General features: G+C 37.5%; 1 protein-coding gene across 2 annotated transcripts in view; it reads right to left on the minus strand.

The window, feature by feature from the left end:
• Positions 1–9,777: 9,777 nt before the first annotated feature.
• Positions 9,778–21,204, minus strand: part of LOC122092474 — a 25,387-nt gene continuing 13,960 nt past the window's right edge. Inside the window, exons 2-3 of one of the 2 annotated variants that reach the window (XM_042662798.1) lie at positions 10,405–10,835; positions 9,778–10,296 (exon numbers count right to left, since the gene is read on the minus strand). In XM_042662798.1, the coding sequence (XP_042518732.1) occupies positions 10,117–10,296; positions 10,405–10,806 (582 nt within the window). In that variant the 5' untranslated portion in view covers positions 10,807–10,835 and the 3' untranslated portion in view covers positions 9,778–10,116. Of the gene's footprint in view, positions 10,836–21,204 lie in introns of both variants that reach the window. The other variant, XM_042662797.1, reaches the window with a different exon arrangement.

Here is a 21,204-nt window from a genome sequence, read left to right on the forward strand (position 1 = left end):
AAAAAAAAAAAAAAAAAAACTAATAAGCATAGTCTACACCTTGATGGAAGGGGAACAGAGTGTCTTCTTATTTTATCATCTGTTGGAAGGCTTTCATGCATTAAGCTCCATCCAAATAGAGATTGACGAGGAGTGAATCCTTCCAACCAGATCTTCCTAGTCCAATTCTTTTCAGAACATTTATTCCTTAAACATTCCAAGCCAAGGTAACTGAGAATTTGCAAGATTCAGTTAGTGACCAAATCATCTTGTCTAATGCAACAATGGAGGGGATAGGGAAAGATAAAATGTGATTGCAAATTAATTATATCTCATTATACATCACCTCAGGCAGCGCCCGTTCCCCTTCTTCAAAAAAGTCAGCAACTGATAATGTCGCAGAGCACGTAGGCAACAATGCACTAGGAAGATCTTCAAAATTTTCTCTTTGGCCTAATCATCGAACATACCAGAATATTGTACTTGTTCCGTCTCCAACAATCCATTGAGAATTATTGGAAACAAAATCCCACACTTTTTTGTAAACCAGTCATGATTAAGGATGAAGTAATATGATGCTTTAAGGAGCCATCAACTGTAACAAACCTTCCATGCAAGAAACGAGCCAAAGGAGAATTTTCAGTTTTTACATACCAGAAAAATTTATCTAGTAGAGCTAAATTAATATCCTTAAAGAGACGAATGCCCAGGCCGCCCTTCAATTTCGGCTTGCAAACAGACTCCCATTTCACCACTATAACTTTAGAAGTATTCGAGTCACCATTCCATATGAAATTTCTTACCCATCTCTCCATGGTTGCAATAGAAGAAGCTGGCCATTAATAGACTGAAAAATTATGAATCAATAGGCTACTCATAACCGTCTTAACTAATTCCACCCTTCTTGCCAGAGAAAGTAGTTCACCCTTCCAACTCGCAAACTTAACCTTAAATTTTTCCATCATCGGTAGAATTCTATCCTTATTGAGCACGGCCTTTAAAAAACTTCACCCCAAGATAGCGAGTAGGAAAATGACACTCAAAAATGTTTAAAACATCTTTAATCATGTGTTTCCTTTCCGTTGAAATGGATCCTAGAAAAAAAAAATTCTAGATTTATTTGCTGCCCAGAAGAGGCTTGATAATCTTCTAAAAACCTTTTAAGTTTCTTTATTCCCATTATCCCTGCATTCATAAAAATCGTAAGATCATCAGCATATAGCAAGTGAGAAGGAGTGAGAAGGAGGGATTTGCTTCTGTGAAACAATGAGTTATCTTCCACTGAATGGCTTGAAAATAAGGACTTAAGAAGAGCCTATCCTGAAGAATATACCATGGAATAGATTTTCTATTCACTGCCATTATGACAGCTATAGAATCCGATTCAATCCATAAATGCTGAATTCCCAGCTCTTTTGCCATCATTAAACCTTTAACTACGCTCTGAAATTCTGCTTCATAATTTGTTCTTACTCCTAGAAAGATCCCAAAAGAAGCTATCACCTTAGCATTTGAGTCACGGATAAGACCACCTGCTCCCGCTCTCCTAAGGTTACCCAAAGAACATCCATCCACATTAAGGTTGAGCCATGAGGGAGGAGGCGCACCAAAATATCTCCAAGGTATGAGACTTTTTTAGAGAAAAGATTGATACACCCAATGTTCTAGCGCAGATTAGATCCGCCATAGAAGACATTATACTCTTACAAGATGGGATTTGCTCTCTGATAGTTGCTATAATCTGCCGTAGGACAAGATCTATCTTCATTGACTTCCCTTCATACTTCCTAGCATCACGCTGCATCCAAAGAAAGAAGGGCACAAGGATGAGACCATCCAACCAAACCTCTTTGACAGGACTTGATTACTCTTAGCTTTCCACCACAATACTAAGTCAGAGACCAAAGGCTAAGATACCCAGGAAACATTAAAGCAAGAAGCGAAAATACTTCATATTAAATTAGAATAACTATAGTCCAAGAAGAGGTGTTGTTGAAATTCCAAAGAACTATGGCAAAGCTCACATCGAGATACCAGATAGATACCTTTTGCTTGGATATCCTTCTCTGTAGCTAGTTTTCCATGCATCAATTTCCACCCAAACAAGGACTGCCTAAGAAGAAGAGCCTTGTTCCAAACCAAGGAAAATCATTAGACTTTAGGATTTCTTCGCCTAAGCTCCTCCCAAGCTGATTTTATCGAGAAATCTCAAGACAAAGAAGGGCTCCAGAAACACTTATCCACCACCTGGAATAAAGGGATGTTCACTTTCTCCACTCTCGCAAAAATATTTCTTAGGGAAAAAAGAATTTACCTGCGGCAAATTCCATGAGAAATCTTGAATACAATCCTTGACCAATCGCTCCCTTGGGCATAGAGATTCATCACAGCTCAAGAGTTCCTCAATAGAGCAACTCTCCAACCACCTATCCTTCCAAAACTGAATTTTATCTCCCCTACCAAAATGACTGAAGTGTGAGTCCTTTGTGTGATGATCAATTGCGATAGGCCTTCCCACAGCCTTTGCCATTGATAGAAGAATTTTCTCATCCCAGTATTCCTGTGGTAGATTTGGGAATCTTATCCAAGTTTGGTGATGGTTGATAGCCTTATTCTCCACTTTGAAATCTGGTCTCCATCGTTGAAATCGGATTAGCTGACCACTGATTCTTATGGGACTTCGCTTCTAAACTTTCATCATATCATTCTTAGATTGAAGACGAAAAAGAACAAACCCTTTACCAAAAGAACAACAACGTCCTTCATCGCCTAAGAAGCCTACACTTGAGGTGTAAGGTCATCCATGGACAGCAGCCTAAAAGTAACTCACCCAAGGAGCGCAAATTTGTGCTTTTCATACTGCCGAACATAAGCCTGCTGTGGGATCTTAATACTGGTCATATTCCCCACTTAACAGGTGAAGGAAGATTCTCGACCGTAGGGAGAGTGTGAAGTCCAACAGCAGTCGCATAAGAATGATTGCCTGGTGGAATAGGGGACGTCCCAACAAAAACTTCCTCTCTGTGGATCAAGGTTCCTACGTGGATTCTCTAACCGAGTAGAACCAAGTAGCAATTGCGCCTCTTCCAGAAGAGATACCATCTTCTCCCCAAACCATTGCTCTAGCCCACCGCTACTCACCTCTCTGTTCTCCATCCAGCCGCCTCTTCCAGAAGGCTCTCTCCGTAATCGAAGTGGAGTGGACATAATAGTAGACAAAGATCTAAAGAATGATGTAGTGAATGTTAAAAAACTGGGATGTAGAATTATATCCATTAAATTGGTATTGGAGAAAGAGATTGTCAATATAATTAGTGCTTTTGCATCATCTCAAGTATGATTGGATGATAGTAGTAAGCTCCAATTTTGGGAATATATAGATAATTTAGTACAAAGGCTTTGGTTAAGGTGAATCAATTATTATAGGAAGTGACCTGAAAAATCATGTTAGGAGTGATGATAGAGGTTATGAAGGTGTTCATGAAAGTTACAAAGTTGGTGAGGAATGAGGAGGTGACCTTAATCTCAAACTTTGCGGTAGCCTAGATCTATCAAATGTGAACATTTTCGTTGAAAAGAGAGAGGAGCATCTAGTTACCTACTAAAGTGGATATCAAACCAACGAAATAGATTTTTTTTCCTAATTAATTAGAAGGGCCAACAAATTATTGTGCAAGGACTGTAAGAGTACCTGGGGAGAGCTTAATACTCAACATAAATTGATGGCCTTGAATATGTGCCTCTAACACAATAACGTAGAACAAGAGAACCTATTTGCAACAAGAAAAAATATTGGAGATTGAAAGGAGATTCTCTTGATACATTCACTGATAAAACTGTCAAACATGGGAAGTGAAGCTTTGAGGGACACACAAATATGATGTGGAACAAGATGACGACATGTATTAAGAATGTTGCCAAAAAAAAATCTAGGGAAATAAAGGGTATTCGTCAAACTCCTAGGGAGACTAGAATGTTTTCATTCGATCCAACAACTACAATAATAAAGAATAAGACGAGATCAACTCACCAATAAAGAAAATAAACAAGAAGGAAAACTATAAAACAAAAGAACTAAGAGAAGGTACTGGAATTTGGCGCCTACATAAATGGCTAGGTAACCATGTATCGTAAATATAACCTTTTTTCCTAAAATTAAATATTGATGCGAAAAAACTTCAAAATAAAACATTTTTGTCGAAATATTAGACAAATGAAATATTTATTATAATAAATTTAAAATAAAAAAAAGCCAATATATTATGGGGAATTTACTATCACTCCCATACACTTGACCTATATTTACTAAAACTTCCCTACCTTTTACTTTTTTACTAATACTTCTTTGCTTTTTTATTTTTACATCTCTTTCTCACCTGCTCTTTTTAAATACCCAGATTACCTTTCCTTTTCACTTGTAACCCATCACACTTTTGAAATTGATTGGTTCAAAACATGGTTTGAACCAAACCACTAACAATTTTTGTCTCATCCAATCATCAAGGATATTGTAAATTCAAAAAAGAATAATTTTGTATCTGATCTATATCTATATTGGTATCATATGTTCCAATAGGGCACCACACGTTTTTTAATTTTTTTTAATCCTCAGATTGGCTGAGACCGATACCAATCTAATACCGATAAAAAAATTGACTACTAAATTTGTGATGATGGATGAGATAAAAAAATAATAATAATAATAATAAATAAACAACATCCCTGATGATTAGATGAGATGAAATAAAAAAATATATAATAATAAATAAATAATATCTTTAAGGACATATCAGCTATGTCAATATCCTTGATGATTGGATGAGACAAAAATTGTTAGTGATTTGGTTCAAACCATGTTTTGAACCAATCAATTTGAAAAGTGTAATAGGTTACAAGTGAAAAGGAAGGGTAATTTGAGTATTTAAAAAGAGCAGTTGAGAAAGAGATGTAAAAATCAAAAAGCAAGGGAGAATTAATAAAAAAGTAAAAGGTAAAGGAGTTTTAGTAAATATAGGCGTGTAGGGTAGTGATAGTCAATTAATTTTGCAAAATTTTCACATGTAAATTTTACAAAGAAATAAGTGGAGCCTAGGAATTCAGGAGCCACACGGTCAATCAATAATCGGGAACCTAACCATCATTTTATCCAATTTTACATGCTTCCGAAGGAAAAGTTCCAGTGTGAAATGTTTCCATGAGTGGCATCCCTCATCAGACTCTATTTTGCTGAGATTAGAGAAACTAAGGGTGTTTATTGGTTCAGTTTCAACTAAAACAATTCAATTTCAGTTTGGTTCATATTGTAATGTGTATAAATCAAAACTAAACTAAAAACCTATTCGATTCCAATTGTTTAAAAAAAAAATTTACTATTTAATTTCAGTTATTGAATTTATTTTCTTGTTTTGGTCAAAAGAGAGATTTCAAGAAATGAGAGATCTATTCACTCTATCAATAATTGAGCCAGATGTTTGATTTGACAGCATAAGCAATAAGAAATCCAAAATGAAATATATTTCCAATGCCATAGGATATGATCGATTAGCTGATGTTTCAAAACTTTTTTATCCATCTTATTTTCTTAATTAAATTTTTAATAAAGAAATAAGGATCATTTTTATAATATGATAAAAAAATATTATTCTACATACCACACCTTCTGATCAATCAAGAAAAAATATTAGTGAATGTAAATCATTCATCTTATAACTTGTCACTTTTGGAAAACCCTCTCAACAACTAAGAGACTCATTCGAGGAACAGTACGGACTAATTGAAATAGTGAGCTCATTACTTCAATTGAGATACTCAAGAATCATTTTCTGTAAAAACTCATCAATTCTAAAACTGATATCCCAACTGTCTGAAATTTCAACTCACATTAAGGAAGGAAGAACTAAAGAGATGGTAGAGTGGAAGAGGGTCACTATCAAATCAAGAAATTTTCACTACTTTAGGATGCAATGGTTTTGATTTGGTCCAACCCTAATGGTTTTGGTTTGGTCCAATCAAGGTTTGGTTCGGCTTCTATTAAATTTAATAATTTACAATATATTCGATTTCTATTTGATTTATTGGTTTGAAACCAACATATTTTGCTCATAACACAATAACAAGAGAATCAGATGGACAAAGTTTATAGGTGTGTGGATCCCATGTGGACTGATACTCATTTCTTATGTCTTGCCTCCATTACTAAAGCATTGTACCTTTCTTATGTTCATTTTGTATGAACCACCCCTTTCTTCTTATTCTCTTTCTTCTGTTCTTTTTGTGTGAACCACCTTTCATTTTTGGGAAAAGGCTGGGTATGCTAGCAGTATCCCCAAGTCTTTGTCTATCTCTTCCCTCTTCTCTTTTCCTTGAAAAAGTCCTCTATGTCCTCTCTTCTTAACCCTCCCAATCTCCCATTGATTGAGCCGCTATCTATAAGAAAGCCGATAGCATAACTAACCTCCTCCGTTTCTTTTTACTCTCTCTTTCCTTCTACAAGAAACACCACATCTTTTCTTCGAATACGATTAAATCTACTCCATTCCATTTTCAACATCTGGTCATCTTTGTACATTCTCCCTTAAATTTCCATCATATATACCATAGCCAACCAAAACTTCAAGAAAAAAAAGGAAATTAGAAGAAGAACCGCTTGTCTTTCCAAGTTTTAGGAGGTATCAATTGCTTCTCCATTTCAATTTCATTAATTAGTTCTTTGTTCCATTGGTTCAGTTTCATTCTTCTTTCTTTTTTTCCCCTCTGCTTTCTTTCTTGGTGCCCATCTCTCCGGTTTCAAAGTTCTTCTCTAAATCTCCTCTCACTAGAATTTGAATTAGGATCAATTATCCTCTTCAATGTGAAATCTTGATATTAGTGGGCGTTCAGCCTATAGCATAATGGTTAAGTTGCACTATTGCAACATGTTGGTCATTGGTTAGAAACTTGGAAACAGTCTCTCTTGGCAAGTAGGGGGCAAGGTTGCTGCGTACATTTGCCCCTCGCAAACCCTAAAGTAGCGGGAGCCTTCTGCACTAGATTGTTCTTTTTAATGTCAAATCTTGATCTTCTGTTTCATTCCAATGTTTATAAACTCTATTAATCAATACAATTTTTTTTTTCCACATGCAGTTGCTGAAGTTGTATCTTTGAAGATGGCAGTCAATCGTGGGAAAGCGGAGGAGAAGGATTTGATGAGGGAACAAAAGGTGCACCGCATGGTCAATAAGAAGTTTAAAAATCACAAGGATGTTATTGGTGAGATAGTAGCCATAGAGTGTGAAAGCCTTGGCATCAATCCTGATTCCATTTTTGGAAATGAAGAAGAGAAGGAAGAATGGATTAAAAGCAAAAAAAATCGACTGCTTGAGATCAAGACTAACAAGGGAACCCAAAATGAAAATGCTAAAAAACAAGATGGAGGACAGAAGATAACAAGAGACACCGGCAACAATGCCTGAAGCTTCTGAATGCAATTAGTTACAAAAGGCTTGGGGTGTCAAACGGTCGGTTTGACTCGATTTCGATTAGGCTGAATCGATTTTGGTCTAGGAATGAGGGAGACAAAAACTAAACCGTTGAGGAACACTTTGGTTTTGGTACGGTATTATTTTGATTCATTTTGGTTTTTTTAATATCAGTTTTAATATTGATTTAGATTGGTTTGTTTTCGGGCTTGAACCATAGTGAAATCTTACATTCATAACCTGTAGTGAAGAAATATTAGACGATAACACTTTAAATCATCTTTCCCAAATCAAACAAGTAAATAAATAAGAATAGGAAATTGATTTGATATGTTCATGTTATAAATTGTAAGGGAACAACAACTACTATTGAAATCAATGGATAAATGGAGTTTGTAACAAAATCATTGTTATCATTAAGGGAAATAACTACTATTGAAACCAATGAGTAATTAAAATTGAAATCACAAAATGAACCCTACTATCAAATCATTCATTTAACTATTTAACTAATTTTGTATGGTGAACAAGGATACCAATGGAAGCATTTTTACAATTTACAAATCAGCTTCCCATTCTTAACATTTTTCATTGATTTGAAACAATTCCTCTTACAACAAAACATATTCTTACTATATTTTAAAATTTAAAAAAAAAAAAAAAAATCAATTCAATTCAATTCATCTATTCATAACCTCATAATCAATTTTTTTTTATCGGTTTCATTCGGTTTGATTTTAATTTTGTTATAAGGATCGATTTGGTTCAATCTGGGTTTTTTTGATTGGTTTTATTGGTTCGGGCTTGGTTTTGACACCCCTAGTATAGCCAATTAGTTAGTATAGAGTCATGGCGTGGTGTGGATGATAGGAACAAGAAAAACACTGGATGTTTACAATTTGATTACGCAAAATTGCTTAACAGGTCTACAATTGATTGCTATTCAGGTGTGGAATTGAATTTAATGTTCTGAAATTTAATAGAGCATGTCTGGAACTACATGAGTTGGTCTAATTTTTGCAAGATCCAGGATTGAAATTGCAATAACATATTTGTGCTTAGTAATCCATATCTAAAAACGCAAGAACGAGTATGAACTAGCATTATCCAGTTCTTGAAGTGGAATAACAGGTTTGCAATTACACGAACTGGTTTGCAAACCTCTTAAAATTATCTCAACAGATCTGAACCAGGTATTTAGTAATCGGTATTGTATACGGTATGGGCTTGGTCGATACCAATCCGGATCGGCCTGTATCAGTCCAGATGGATGAATTTACCCCGAATTTTCAATAAAACCCGATTTTTTTAATATATTTTAATATATTTTTACCATGTTACAATACCGGTAGATCAGTATCATGTCGATCAGGAATCAGTATCTGCTTCTCCTGATACCAATACATTTTGGCGAATCCGATACCTAATCCATTCCTATAACCATGGTCTGAACAGGTCACATATTACTACAACAACAACAACAATAACCATAACTTTATCCCAACTGAATGGAGTCGGCTACATGGATCCAATATGGAAAATAGAAAGTAAAGAAGCATAAAAGATAGGTTAAAAAGAAGAAACTTGGGGATATTGGAAGAAGGGACAGCCGTATAGAAAGATGCATCATGGAAACATCCCCCATAAGAGGTCGGCAACACGAATCCTTGTCCTCCACGAAACTCTATCCAAAGTCATACTAGAGTCGAGCCCTACTCTTTGCATATCCTTTCGGATCACTTCGTTAATAGTCATCTTTGGCCTGCCCCTACTTTTTCTAGCTCCTTCCAAATGAATCTGGTCACTCTTCCTTACTGGGGCCTCTATAGGTCTCTGTTAGACATGGCCATATCACCTTAACCGACTCTCATGAAATCTGTCTTGGATTGGTGCAACCCCCAACTCATGTCTAATACACTCATTCTTTACTTTATCTCTCCTGGTCTTGCCGTACAGACTTCTCTATTATGATTAGCGATAGATGGGCTCAACATGGTGTAATCTCTCGGTTGAAATAGAGCCAAGTGTATCCATGATTCTGGTCACCCCTAGCCAATTATTGTATATCCTTTGGTTACTTGATAATCCTCTTCTTTGGATGGGGAAGAAAATTGTTGGAAGTGAATTTTAGCTCTGCTTGCCAAGCTTGAGATCGGGCTGGTCTGAGAATTGATAGGCACCGTTGAGATGGATTGTTTATAAGTATTTAAGTGTGAAATTTATGAACTACTTTCAATGTTTCAACTGATAAGGAAATGTGGTCCCTTATAATGTTTTCATGCAAATTTTCAGTTAAGAATGCAACTTCTTTTCCTCCTCTCTTTCAAGCACTCAAAAGGTACAGGTAAAGAATAACAATCACTCTTCTCATCACCAAAAAATTATATATGCATTCTCCACTAGAGGGACAAAAGGTTCACCGTCAACTGTGGACCAAAATATCTTCTATTTCTGAAAGCATGATATGCACAATACACAGTAATATGTAATGATGTGAATGTTACCTCACGAGAGAAGCTCATCTCTGTAGTTCTTTTGGGTAGACTCAGGGTCTGCAGAACAGACTCATCTTGTCAATTTCAAAGGTATTATGAGCAGTCTCATGATTTGCTCATTGCTCAGCTTCAAATGCATCAGATTCGTGAAAGTTATATATATCTCAGGAAAAATGGCAGTGAATTCAAGGAGGTATTCTATTTCTCAATAGAATCTGAATCATTTTCAATCCAAATAATGTGACATTCCGGGCACCAAGAAGACTGGAACTCTGAAACATTGCCTTAATTTCCTGCAGATCCTCCTCCGAGCATTGCTCCACAACAAGAACACAAACACCACCAGGTCGAACTGTCCTTTCCATCTCAGTAACAAAACGAGAAGGAAACAATGCCTCAGCAAGGTGTGCACTAAAGGCTACATCGAAGACACCATCAAAAAAGGGGAGATTATGGGGATCAGCTCTACTCACCAGTGGAGGAGAATCAACAAGTTCAACCCCAGTGATATCAATCACACCCATTTCTGATAATGCCATGACTTCATGGCCAGCCCCAGATGAGACGCAGAGGACCCGTGAGTGGTTGGTGAGCAAACCCAGATGGCGAATTCCATGGAAAAGCTCAGTGAAGGAATCGACTTTCTTCCGCCAGTCCCTGGTGGACCACAGGCGTTTGTTTTTCTTCTCAATGGAGACAAATTCACGGTGGGTGGCTTCACAGGAGGACTTCGGGAACCTAATCTGTGGGGCTATCGGTTCATCTGTTATGCATGTCTCTGGGGTTTGAGCAAAGAGGAGAATGAGAGTGACAGTGGCGACAGTGACAGCTGCACAGGAAAGTCGATTCAACAGAGACTGTATGTGTTGGTCCATGCGAGGGCAAGGAGAAATGCCTTGGTTCGCTGATACAAAGTAAAACAAGAAATTGCTCAGTGAACCTTCCAACCTGGAGATAAGATACAAAGTGAAGCGGAGAAAAACATTTAAAAAAAAAAAAAAGCTGACATTCTTTCTTTGGTAGGCTAACAAGATCCACAATAATCAGCATTCACAAACCATTAGTTAATCTTGTCCTGGATATGACTGCTTAACCAGAAAAAACAAATGCACTAGAAAAAATAGGAAGAAAAAAGAAAAGAAATCTCATCTCTAACCAAACTGGCATCATAAAGTAGAAATGATGTCTAGCCAAAGTGTACTACACTGCCCTCCCGCCCAGGACGGCGGAAAAAAAGTGGGACTGAACTTCTAAAAGGACTAGGTATTGTGAATGTCAATATTTCAGGACATAAGCAGAATTCTCCTAAGTTTTGAAGAAACAAATGGCTAGCATCTAGTACCACCACCGTGTAATTAATTAAGCAAAAATGGGGCTCTAGTGACTTGAAGGAGTGATTAACATATGGTTAATATTATAATATGGTAGTGGTTAATCAATAATATTTACATCACATTGATTGTAAGTTGCCTGAAAAAACTGGATGCATTGACATCAACAGCTGCCCCCCTGGAAGGAATAATGCCCACCTCTTTACTCATTTAGAGTTCCTAATTAAAATCTTCTTCAGCTAAACGTCAGTAATAATGACTCTTGGGTGGGACTTGAGGGTAGTTTGGACACTTCACACAATGGGGGTCGGGGAGTAATAACACCATCTGGCTCAGTGGATTACTCCAGACCAAAAAGGTTCCTTTCTGGTCTGCTGACCAGAATCTCCATATCTGGTCAGTGGATTACGCCAGACCAAAAAGATTCCTTTCTGGTCTGCTGACCAGAAACTCTATGTGTATATATATATATGGGCGTGGTTCTGTCCTCCCAAAGCACTGCCGGCTAAGAACTGCTCTCTTACGGCTCCAGTAAAGAAAGACAACTCTTGCCTGAGCAGTTTACAATCTAACAATTATGCCTCCCCTGACAGAAAAAGAGTCCACCAGAGGAGCAGTCTACATTGACAAAGTGGATGGCTGGTTCATAGAGCCAACCGGGGACAGGCTTTTGTGAAAGCACTATTGGGCGGTGGTTCTTCTGCAGATCATATATATATATATATATATATATATATATATGGAAAGTTTTCTCAAACGATAAGTTCAAGAAGCTTTCCCTGAATGGGCCAAATTTTGACGACTGCTAGACCAATAGGTCCCCTGCTCACATGTCAAGTTTCAGTTGCAAAGGAGTTTTCGAAGTGGAAAGCTAGAGTTTTCAAAAATCCCAGATTATAGGAGGGTGCACAATAGTGGTGGGAGTACCATAACCATGCACGGACATACTTGGGATGAATGTCAACACTTACGTGGGACATATTGGTAATACAAGAAATTAAATCTCGAATCATTGAACTTCCTGTCAACACAAAGTTATGGAGGGCTTAGGTTTAGGAAATATATCAATAACAGTAAAGCAGATTATTTAATTTGTTGGAATAATATAAATGAAACTTCATCTATGTGGCTCAAATTTTTTAAAGCAAGATGCTTCAAATAACATGGAAGAGGAATATCATTCACTCTCTGAAGAAACTTGTCAAATCCCTCTTATGTTGGAGAATTGTTGAAGGTCTGGATGTTTAACATTTGAACTGATCTACGGATTCCAACACAAAACGATTGTCATCCCTGAGCAAGACTGATTTGGAAAAGCCAGGTGAATTATTTAAGGAAGACTGAACTGGAAACTAGGAAATTTTTAACCCACCTTTTTCCATTGGGTTGGTCAATGAAATCTCAGCTATGCACGTCTTAGATACACCCTTTGAAGACTACTTTAAGGTCTGATTAACTGTCAACTAAAACTGGATACCAACATATTACTAATATTCACCCCCTCCATTCTGAATTTCCTAGAAAGTGCATAAACACACACTACCAACTTCGGGAAAAAAATGCCACTAGGTCTGACCACCTTCACATCTTTTATATCTGCTTGCCAGTGCATCCACTTGCAGTACTTTTGAGTAACCTGCCTGGAAGCTTTGGGGTTATTTATTGACATTTATTTTTGTGTATATGCATGGACTCGTGATCTATTATTTATTTACCTTGCAATATTCTTTCTTTATTTATGTTTCATTAGCTTCTCTTTCCTTTACCTATTATCCATAGTAGTCGTATCATTATATCTGGTTGTTGCAGGATTGATTGTTTTTTGGATTCCATCTGCCTCTTCCTTTTATTGTTTGTATATGATATTTATTAGATCTGGTTTGTTGTTTGGTAAACAATTACACTGCCTTTTGGTGTGTATGTCTTGTGCCATGCTTGTATTCGTTGAAAAATCAGCAGCATATTGTGTTAGGTGCCCCCCTCCTTTTTTTTCTTGTCACTTTTCCTTTTATCCCTATTCTTTTTATACTTGCTTTTTATCCATTATTATATTGGTGTGTCAGGTAGGCAGCTGGCACCCTATTATTACTCATCCAATCACCCTTTGCATGGATCGTCGTATTTTCTAATTTCCTTCATTCTCTTTATTCTTGTTGTTGTTCTTGTCTCTGTCCTCTTTTCCTTTTGCTAGGGCATCCCACATAAACGCAACGCGGCACCATCAAACTCCACAACATGTACAAAGGCGGGTTAAGAATGTGGCACAAGGGCAGAGGATTAGATTTGCCTCCTGGAACATTGGTTTGTTGATGGGTTAGAGTATGGAGCTAATAGATGTTACGAGGAGAAGAAGGATTAACATTGCATGCATTCAAAAGACCAAATGGAAAGGTAACAAGCTAAGAGGTTGAATGATTTCAAATCTAGTATTCGGGCGATCAAAGTGGTAGAGGTGGAATTGGCATTGTAGTGGATAAAGACCTAAAGAACGATGTCGTGGATGTTAAAAGGGTTGGAAATAGGATTCTATCCATAAAGCTTGTTCTAGATAAAGAGGTGGTCAACATAATTAGCGCGTATGCAAAACCCCAAACAAGTTTGGATGAAAGTAGCAAGTTACAATTTTGGGAGCAAATGGATGACTTAATGCATGGTTTTGGTCCAAATGAAAAGATTATCATGGGAGGGGACTTGAGTGGTCATGTTGGTAAAGATAGGAGAGGGGACTTGAATGGTCATGTTGATACAGATAGGAGAGGCAATGAAGAGGTTCATGGAGGTTTCAGAGTTGGGGAGAGGAATAAGGAAGGGACCTCAGTTTTAGACTTTGTGACGGCCTATGACCTACCTATTGTGAACACCTTCTTCGCTAAGAGAAAAGAACATTTGATCACTTACAAAAGTGTGCAACATTCCAGCCAAATCGACTTCTTCCTTACTCGAAGGTTTGACAGATTGCTATAAGGATTGCAAAGCTATAGCTGGAGAGAGCTAGCTAAAGAGGTTTTAAGGGTGTCAAAGGGTACTCAGCTATCCCCTAGAGAGACTTGGTGGTGGGATGAGGAAGTGCAAGCAGCCTTTAAGCTCAAGAAAGACAGTTTTAAGAGTTGACAAAGGACTAAGGAGGCCGAAGATCAAAAGAGATATAAGGCTGCCAGAAATGAGGCCAAAAAAAAATGTGGGGAAAGCACGGGTAAAAAAATATGAGGACTTTTACAACAATTTAAACACTAAGGAAGGGGAAAAAGATATTTACAAGATAGCTAAAATTATAGGAAGAGCAAAGATTTTGATAACGTTCGATGCATTAAGGGTGATGATGGTAGAGTACTTTGAAAAGTATGACGACATTAACAGGAGATGGGTTGAGTACTTTTGCGCCTTACTAAATGGAGACAACACATGGAGGAATAATGATTATACATCATAACAGCATGCATCAGAGATATGTTCGTAAGATAGGACTAACTGAGGTTAATGACATCCTGAAAGATGAAAGTAGGTAAGACACTAGGCCCAGTTGAGTTACCAATCGAAGTGTGGAAGACTTTGGGAGTGTGTGGGGTTGCCTGGCTAACCAGGTTGTTTAACAAGATTATGAACATGAGAAAGATGCCTGATGAATGGAAAAGTATTGTAGTTCCAATCTACAAAAATAGAGGCGATATACAAAGCTACAATAACTATAAAGGGATAAAACTTATGAGTCATACTATAAAATTATGGAAGGTCATCGAAGTCTATATAAGAAGAGAATCTAGGGTATCGAGAAACCAATTTGGTTTTATGCCTAAGAGATCCACGACAGAAGCTATATACCTTCTACAGAAGCTCATGGAAAAATCTGGAACCAACAAGAAGGATCTCCATATGGTCTTCATCGACTTAGAGAAGGCCTATGAACAGTCCCCAAAGAGCTAATCTGACGTACATTGGAGAAGAAAAGGGATGTCTAGTATGTATGTGGACATAACTAAAGACAAGTCTGAGGGCATGTTAACTCGTATGAGTTTTGTGGGAGGTCATAGTAGTGAGTTCCCAATTACCATTGGGTTACATCAAGGATCCACTTTAAGTCCCTATCTATTTACGCTAATCATGGATGATTTAAACAAAAACATTCAAGGAGAGTTTCATGGTGTATGCTTTTTGCTGATGATACCGTTTTAGTGGATGAAACAATGGTAGGGATTAATGATAAGTTTGAGGTATGGAGATCTACCTTGGAATCAAGAGGTCTTAAGAGAAGAAGAACGATGATAGAGTATATTAAGTGTAACTTTAGTAACTCAAGGACTGAAACTGATGTGTGGGGTAACTTTGAGGAGAGAGAGTCCGCAAGGTAACTGTTTTAGATATTTGGGGTCAAATTTTAAAAAGGATGGCGAGATAAATGATGAAGCCTTTCACAAAATTAAAGCAAGATGGATGAAGTGGAGAAGTGCATCTAGAGTGTTGTGAGAATGTTAGGCAGTCAAGAAAAGTAACACATATAAGTTGGGTGTTGCAGAGATGATGCGAATCCGAATTCCAAAGACTAAAATCGGATCGCTTAGGGCCCACTTGGACACTCAATAAACAATAGCAATAACCAATGGTAGGATTATAAATAAATGGAACTTGAAAAGGGAGTGGCAGACTTGTAAATATCCAGATTATTAATGAGTTGTTTGGGAGATAAGATTTGAAGGGGATTAATGAATATTTGATGGGGTAAACTAGGAAGCAAAATAAGAATAGGGGATATGAGAGAATTAAAGCAAAAATAAGGGTAATATAGGAAATCAAGATAAGAGGGAATAAACACCATAAACTCACGATTAGTTCATCTTCTTCCTAGGACCAAAACAGGGGTGGAAAGGTGGAAAGGTGGGACAGCTTCAGGTCAAGAGAAGTTCCTCAGCAGCCTCAGTTTGCTCTGAAACTTCCAGCAAGTATTCCCAGGTAGGTGCTCTAACAAACCATCAAGACAAGAACTTGGAATGACAGGCTGGAAGGCTGCGAGAAGAGCCTGAATTAGACCCTGGCGGTAGGGTTTCAACTCTGTTGCAGGTTTGATTCCTCACAGCTGTGAAAGACTTGGGAGTTGTTATTATAGGGCTTGAGTTGCTTCCAAGGCAGCAACCTTCGACCCTAATCTCGGGAGTCAATCGGTAATGGACAAAGGTGTAACAAGCTTCTTTCGGCGATTAGTATTACTGTCCAGCAGAGATGGGAAGAGAACCAGCAGCTGTGAATGGGGACAGAAGAAGAAGAAAAGAGAAGATGAACAGTAGGAGAAGAAGAACAAAGGGAAAAGATAAGAAAGTCAGGGAAGGGGAAGAAGAAAACAGTTCAGAAAAGAGAGAAAGGGAAACCACCCATGACAGCCATCGTTTCCAACCAAAACATAAATTCTCAAATTCATTCAAATATGTTCGTTACTAGAGTATTACATGGCTTATAAAAGAAACTCAAGCATCAAAATGGTAACTAATTTAAAATGGAAACTAATCTAAAATTAGAAGCTAAATAATACCAAAAGAAATTGTTTCTAAAACCGAAAGGAAATCAAATCAAAACTAAACTTTCTCTAGATCCATCGCCCAACTGCATCAAGAGATGTAGATGTTGAGATGGATGTGCGGAAAAACTATGAGAGACAGAGTGAGAAATGACAGGGTAAGAGCTGAGTTGGGTGTGGCCCTGATTCAAGACCAGCTTTGAGAATATCGTTTATGGTGGTATGGCCATCAAAGGAAGCCTTTGAATGCTCCAGTACGAAGGAGTGATCAGATCCAGTGGGATGGTTTAAAACAGCTAGGGCAAACCTAAAAATGACCATTGATGAGTTGGTAAGGAAAGACATGCAGAAGCTAGGCCTTGACCCTAGTATGACATCAAACAAAACTGTGAGGAGGGCAAAGATCCATGTTGTCGACTACATTTAGGTGGGATGGCCCGGAGGTGTTGCATTAACGCTGTTTCATTTCTTTTCTTTTACTTTTCCCCCTCTTCTTTCTGTTATCTTCTTCTTTTTTTTTACTAATCCATGTAGCCGACCCCATTCAGTTGGGAAAAGGTTTAGTTGTTGTTGTTGTAGTTGTTGTCTGACCAATTGAATCATGTTTGTAACTCTTCTGCTGAGACGTCAAGGAATGTTTTTCTCTTTCTCCCTTTACCAAAAGGATTGGGTTGCTGGACAACTAGGATTAAGGACTGAACTCATTTCCTCAAGATTTATTTTCTACCTTGTATGATTAACTTTCTTATTAGGCTCAATAAATCTAATAATATGGAAATGGTTCTTGTCTTGACATCAACAGCTGTTCTATATGGAATACCAGAAATAGTGTTGTGTCCAATAAAGACATGATGAAGAATATGCTTTGACGAAATATATTAACAAACGGGTTAATGTGCCCTTTTCAAAATGAGTCAATAATCCCTTCCAGGTAATATATCAAAATGATTTTCGTGTATACATTCATAACACCATGGTGGAGCATCTGGGACAGGATAAGGAAACTAGCAGGAAATATGCCAAGGATGAGAGACTCAATCAAAAAAGCTTATTGAAGGCAATCTTGTGTAATACTTTATAATAATAATGATTGCATTCACCCAAAAAAATAATGATTGCAGCAGTTTGACCTAGAACAACCGGCAGTATATACTAGAAGAATAAGGAAAAGGAGGAGGAAGCAAGAGAGGGGAGAATAGCGAATAGTGTAACTGCCGATTGGAGAGAATAGCTAGTGACTCCAATTGGCAGAAGTAGCTTGCATTTATAATGACAAACCTATGTTAGTTACAAGTATATCCTTGCACTAATGTAACTATTTATGTGAACAAACAAAAGTAAATAAAACCTATTCTACAAGTACAAAATACCCCAACTACACTGCAAAATTATTAACAATGATAATATCTTGGATACATGATTGTGGTTCAGCAGAACAGAAGCTCAAGCACTCTATGCAGGAGCAGGAGCAGGAAAAGACCTAAGAGCAAGAAGAATCACCACAGAAACAGACTCACAGCAGTTAGCGAATGGGATCAGTGAACCACAGTCAAGTGGCCTTGGACAATATTTACCAATACATTTGATATTGTTCCTCTGCTTAAGTCTTTTGATTTGTTTTCAATTTGTAAGGTTACAAGTACTCAGAATTATTATGCTCATTTGATTGGTAGGCATGTACGTGACCAGCAGGTGAATGGTAGACTAGGGAGTGTAGAATTTCTGGACCTCTTAGATAAACTATCAAGTACATTTTAAATCAGCAAGTCTATTATCATTAAAAAAAAAATGATTATTTGAAGATTCAAAGAATACCAAGATATTTTATTTTGGCCAACTGATTTTGGTGAGTCAAAAAAAAAAAAAAAAATCCAGAATAGTTGAAAAGAAGTTCTGACTAAAACTGAAGGTCAAAAGAGTAAATCTTTATCAGTCACAGGTAAGGAAGTTTAATGAAATCAGTGCCCTTGCCTAACCTTTTTATGCTACGTCTGTATAGAATGTCTAAGGGATAATGTAACTCAACCAACTCTGCCCTAGGTTAAAGGCATCCACTGGATCAGATGGAGTAATAATGCAGTGCTAACCTCAAACCAATGTACAACAGTGGGAGATCAGCTTGCAACAGGATCTCCATTGCAAGAAACCAGGTAACTTGATGAACTGAAACTGACATACAACTATGATCAGGAATTACCACCAGTACTCCTAACCTTTGAATCACCACGAAGGATTTTTTGAAATCACCATCAGGAACCTACTGAATCACCACAACAGAGAGCATCCTGAATCAGCAGAGATGAAAGAACCAAAGGTTGAAGGCAAACTTTTCTTAATCAAATCCTCGCAGTAAAAACATAGCGGGCCACTAAATTTATAGGCTAATCAAACCCTCAACTTTCTATTGTTAACAACTCAGAAACTATATACTTTCCTAAATTCCTAGACCTGAGAACCAAGGAATCAGAAAATACAAACTTTCTAGAGCTGTTAAGAGTTTCTAAAACCATGCTCGCCAGTTCTTTAACAAAATAGATACAATCCAATTAGTAACTCAATATGGACCCAATCTAAACTAAATCTTCCAGAAAACTGAAAATATAAATTAGAATCTAACATTCAATTCTGAGTAGGACTCAAATCCTTCATACTTGGGCTCATATAGTTGGCCCTTAACAATAAATAAATAAAAAAAAAAAAAACCAAAAAATACTTCGCCAATGGTCCATATAATCCATTTGGGGCTTAAGACTGAGTCTAATCAATATTGAATCATTCTAAAATGTGGCTTATTCTTTCTCTTCTTTTTTCTAGTGGAATTCTTCAATCTTCATCAAGACATCAACTCTCCCCTGCTAAAAAAAAAAAAGAAACTCGAATGTGAGTTTTATAGTGAAGCCGAAATCAAAACTGCATGATCATTCCCTTCAACCTGAAGTGTAATTTGGCAACCATTGATACCGTACTTTCAAAGTAATGGTTCTGCAATCCCTCAATTAGCTCTAATACCAATTAATGCAATGCTAACCTTGAACCGGCATATGCCAATAGGAGATTATCTCGTGACAGCTGACAGGATCACCAATATAGAGATAGGTCCAAATTAAAAGAATCCAAATAACTTGATGAACTGAGACTGATATACAACTGTGAAAAAAAAAATAAAGGAGAACATGATCAGGAATCACCACCTAATCTGCAGATCTAGAATCACCATTAGCACCCCAACCTTGGAATCACCACCAAGGGTTTTGATGTAGATGCACATTATGAAAGGAAATATGAGAGGAAGAAGGGTCCAACCTTAGTCCACCTGAGTGGCTAGGGTCCAGCCAAGAAGCCAGCTGAACCCCTACTTGGTCCACCTGAGTGGCAAAGTACAAATAAGGGCCAATTGGGCCCATCGGCTAGGGGAATAGTTAGTAGTTGTTTTTAATTAATTAGTGGGCCATTGGGCCCATCGAGTCGAGTAAGTGATATGTCGAGTCCAAATTGTCTTAGGACTCTATTTGTTTTCCACATAGGTTTATTATTCCTAGTCCAATTTTGAATTCCTAGTTGTAGTAGGAGTGTCTAGTCCTATTGGGAAACTAGCTCCTAGTTGAAGTAGGAGTGTCTAGTTCTATTGGGAAACTAGCTACTAGTAGTAGTTTGATTGCTATTCTTCCCTCTATAAATAGAGGAGCATATGTACTCATAATTTGATATTTGAATAAAGAATAATTGCAATCAATTGCTTAGAACAGCTGGGATAGCTGTGGGTGAGAAGCCCGGGCTGAGTTTCTTCTTGTTTAAAGCTTATATCCTTTTACATTCTTCCCATTGTTTCTTCTTGTCTAAAGCTTTCTATTTTATCCTAAAGTTACTGCTGTTGAAGTATACGACTGTTGTGAGTATTCAAAAGTTCAGATCTGTCCAAGTTACAAACCAGAATTGATTCTCTCCTGAAGCCTGCGATTGTTTCTCCTAGGTCAGAAAATCAAGGAAGCTTGTGACTTCACAACCAGCCATCAGAATCCTCTCAACTTAGAGGGTTTTGTATCCTCCCTAGGGACTATCTACTCCCACGAGTGCAACTCAATCGGACTCCTGCAGACCTGGCCACACCTCTCTGTCTCTCCAGCTCTATAGCAGGTCTTTCTCTCTCCTATCGAGTTGGTTTTCGGCTGGTTTTGCTCCTGCATTGGTATTGTATCCTTAGGGGTTTATTTGATGGTCTTATTTCTTTATTTCCTGCTCCTATTTGTATTGTTTGGGGTTATAAACTGCTGGGGTAGTTTCTTGTAATCTACTCCTGCATTAGGTTTGCTGAAATCACCATCAGAATCCTATTGAATCACCACAGAACTAAGGGCTGAAGCCAAACTTTTCATTAATCAAATCATTGCATTATATAATAAATCAGGCCACTAATTTATTATTAGCTCCCCCTCCCCTCC

Source organism: Macadamia integrifolia, chromosome 10 (assembly GCF_013358625.1).
Source record: "Macadamia integrifolia cultivar HAES 741 chromosome 10, SCU_Mint_v3, whole genome shotgun sequence".
NCBI lineage: Eukaryota > Viridiplantae > Streptophyta > Magnoliopsida > Proteales > Proteaceae > Macadamia > Macadamia integrifolia.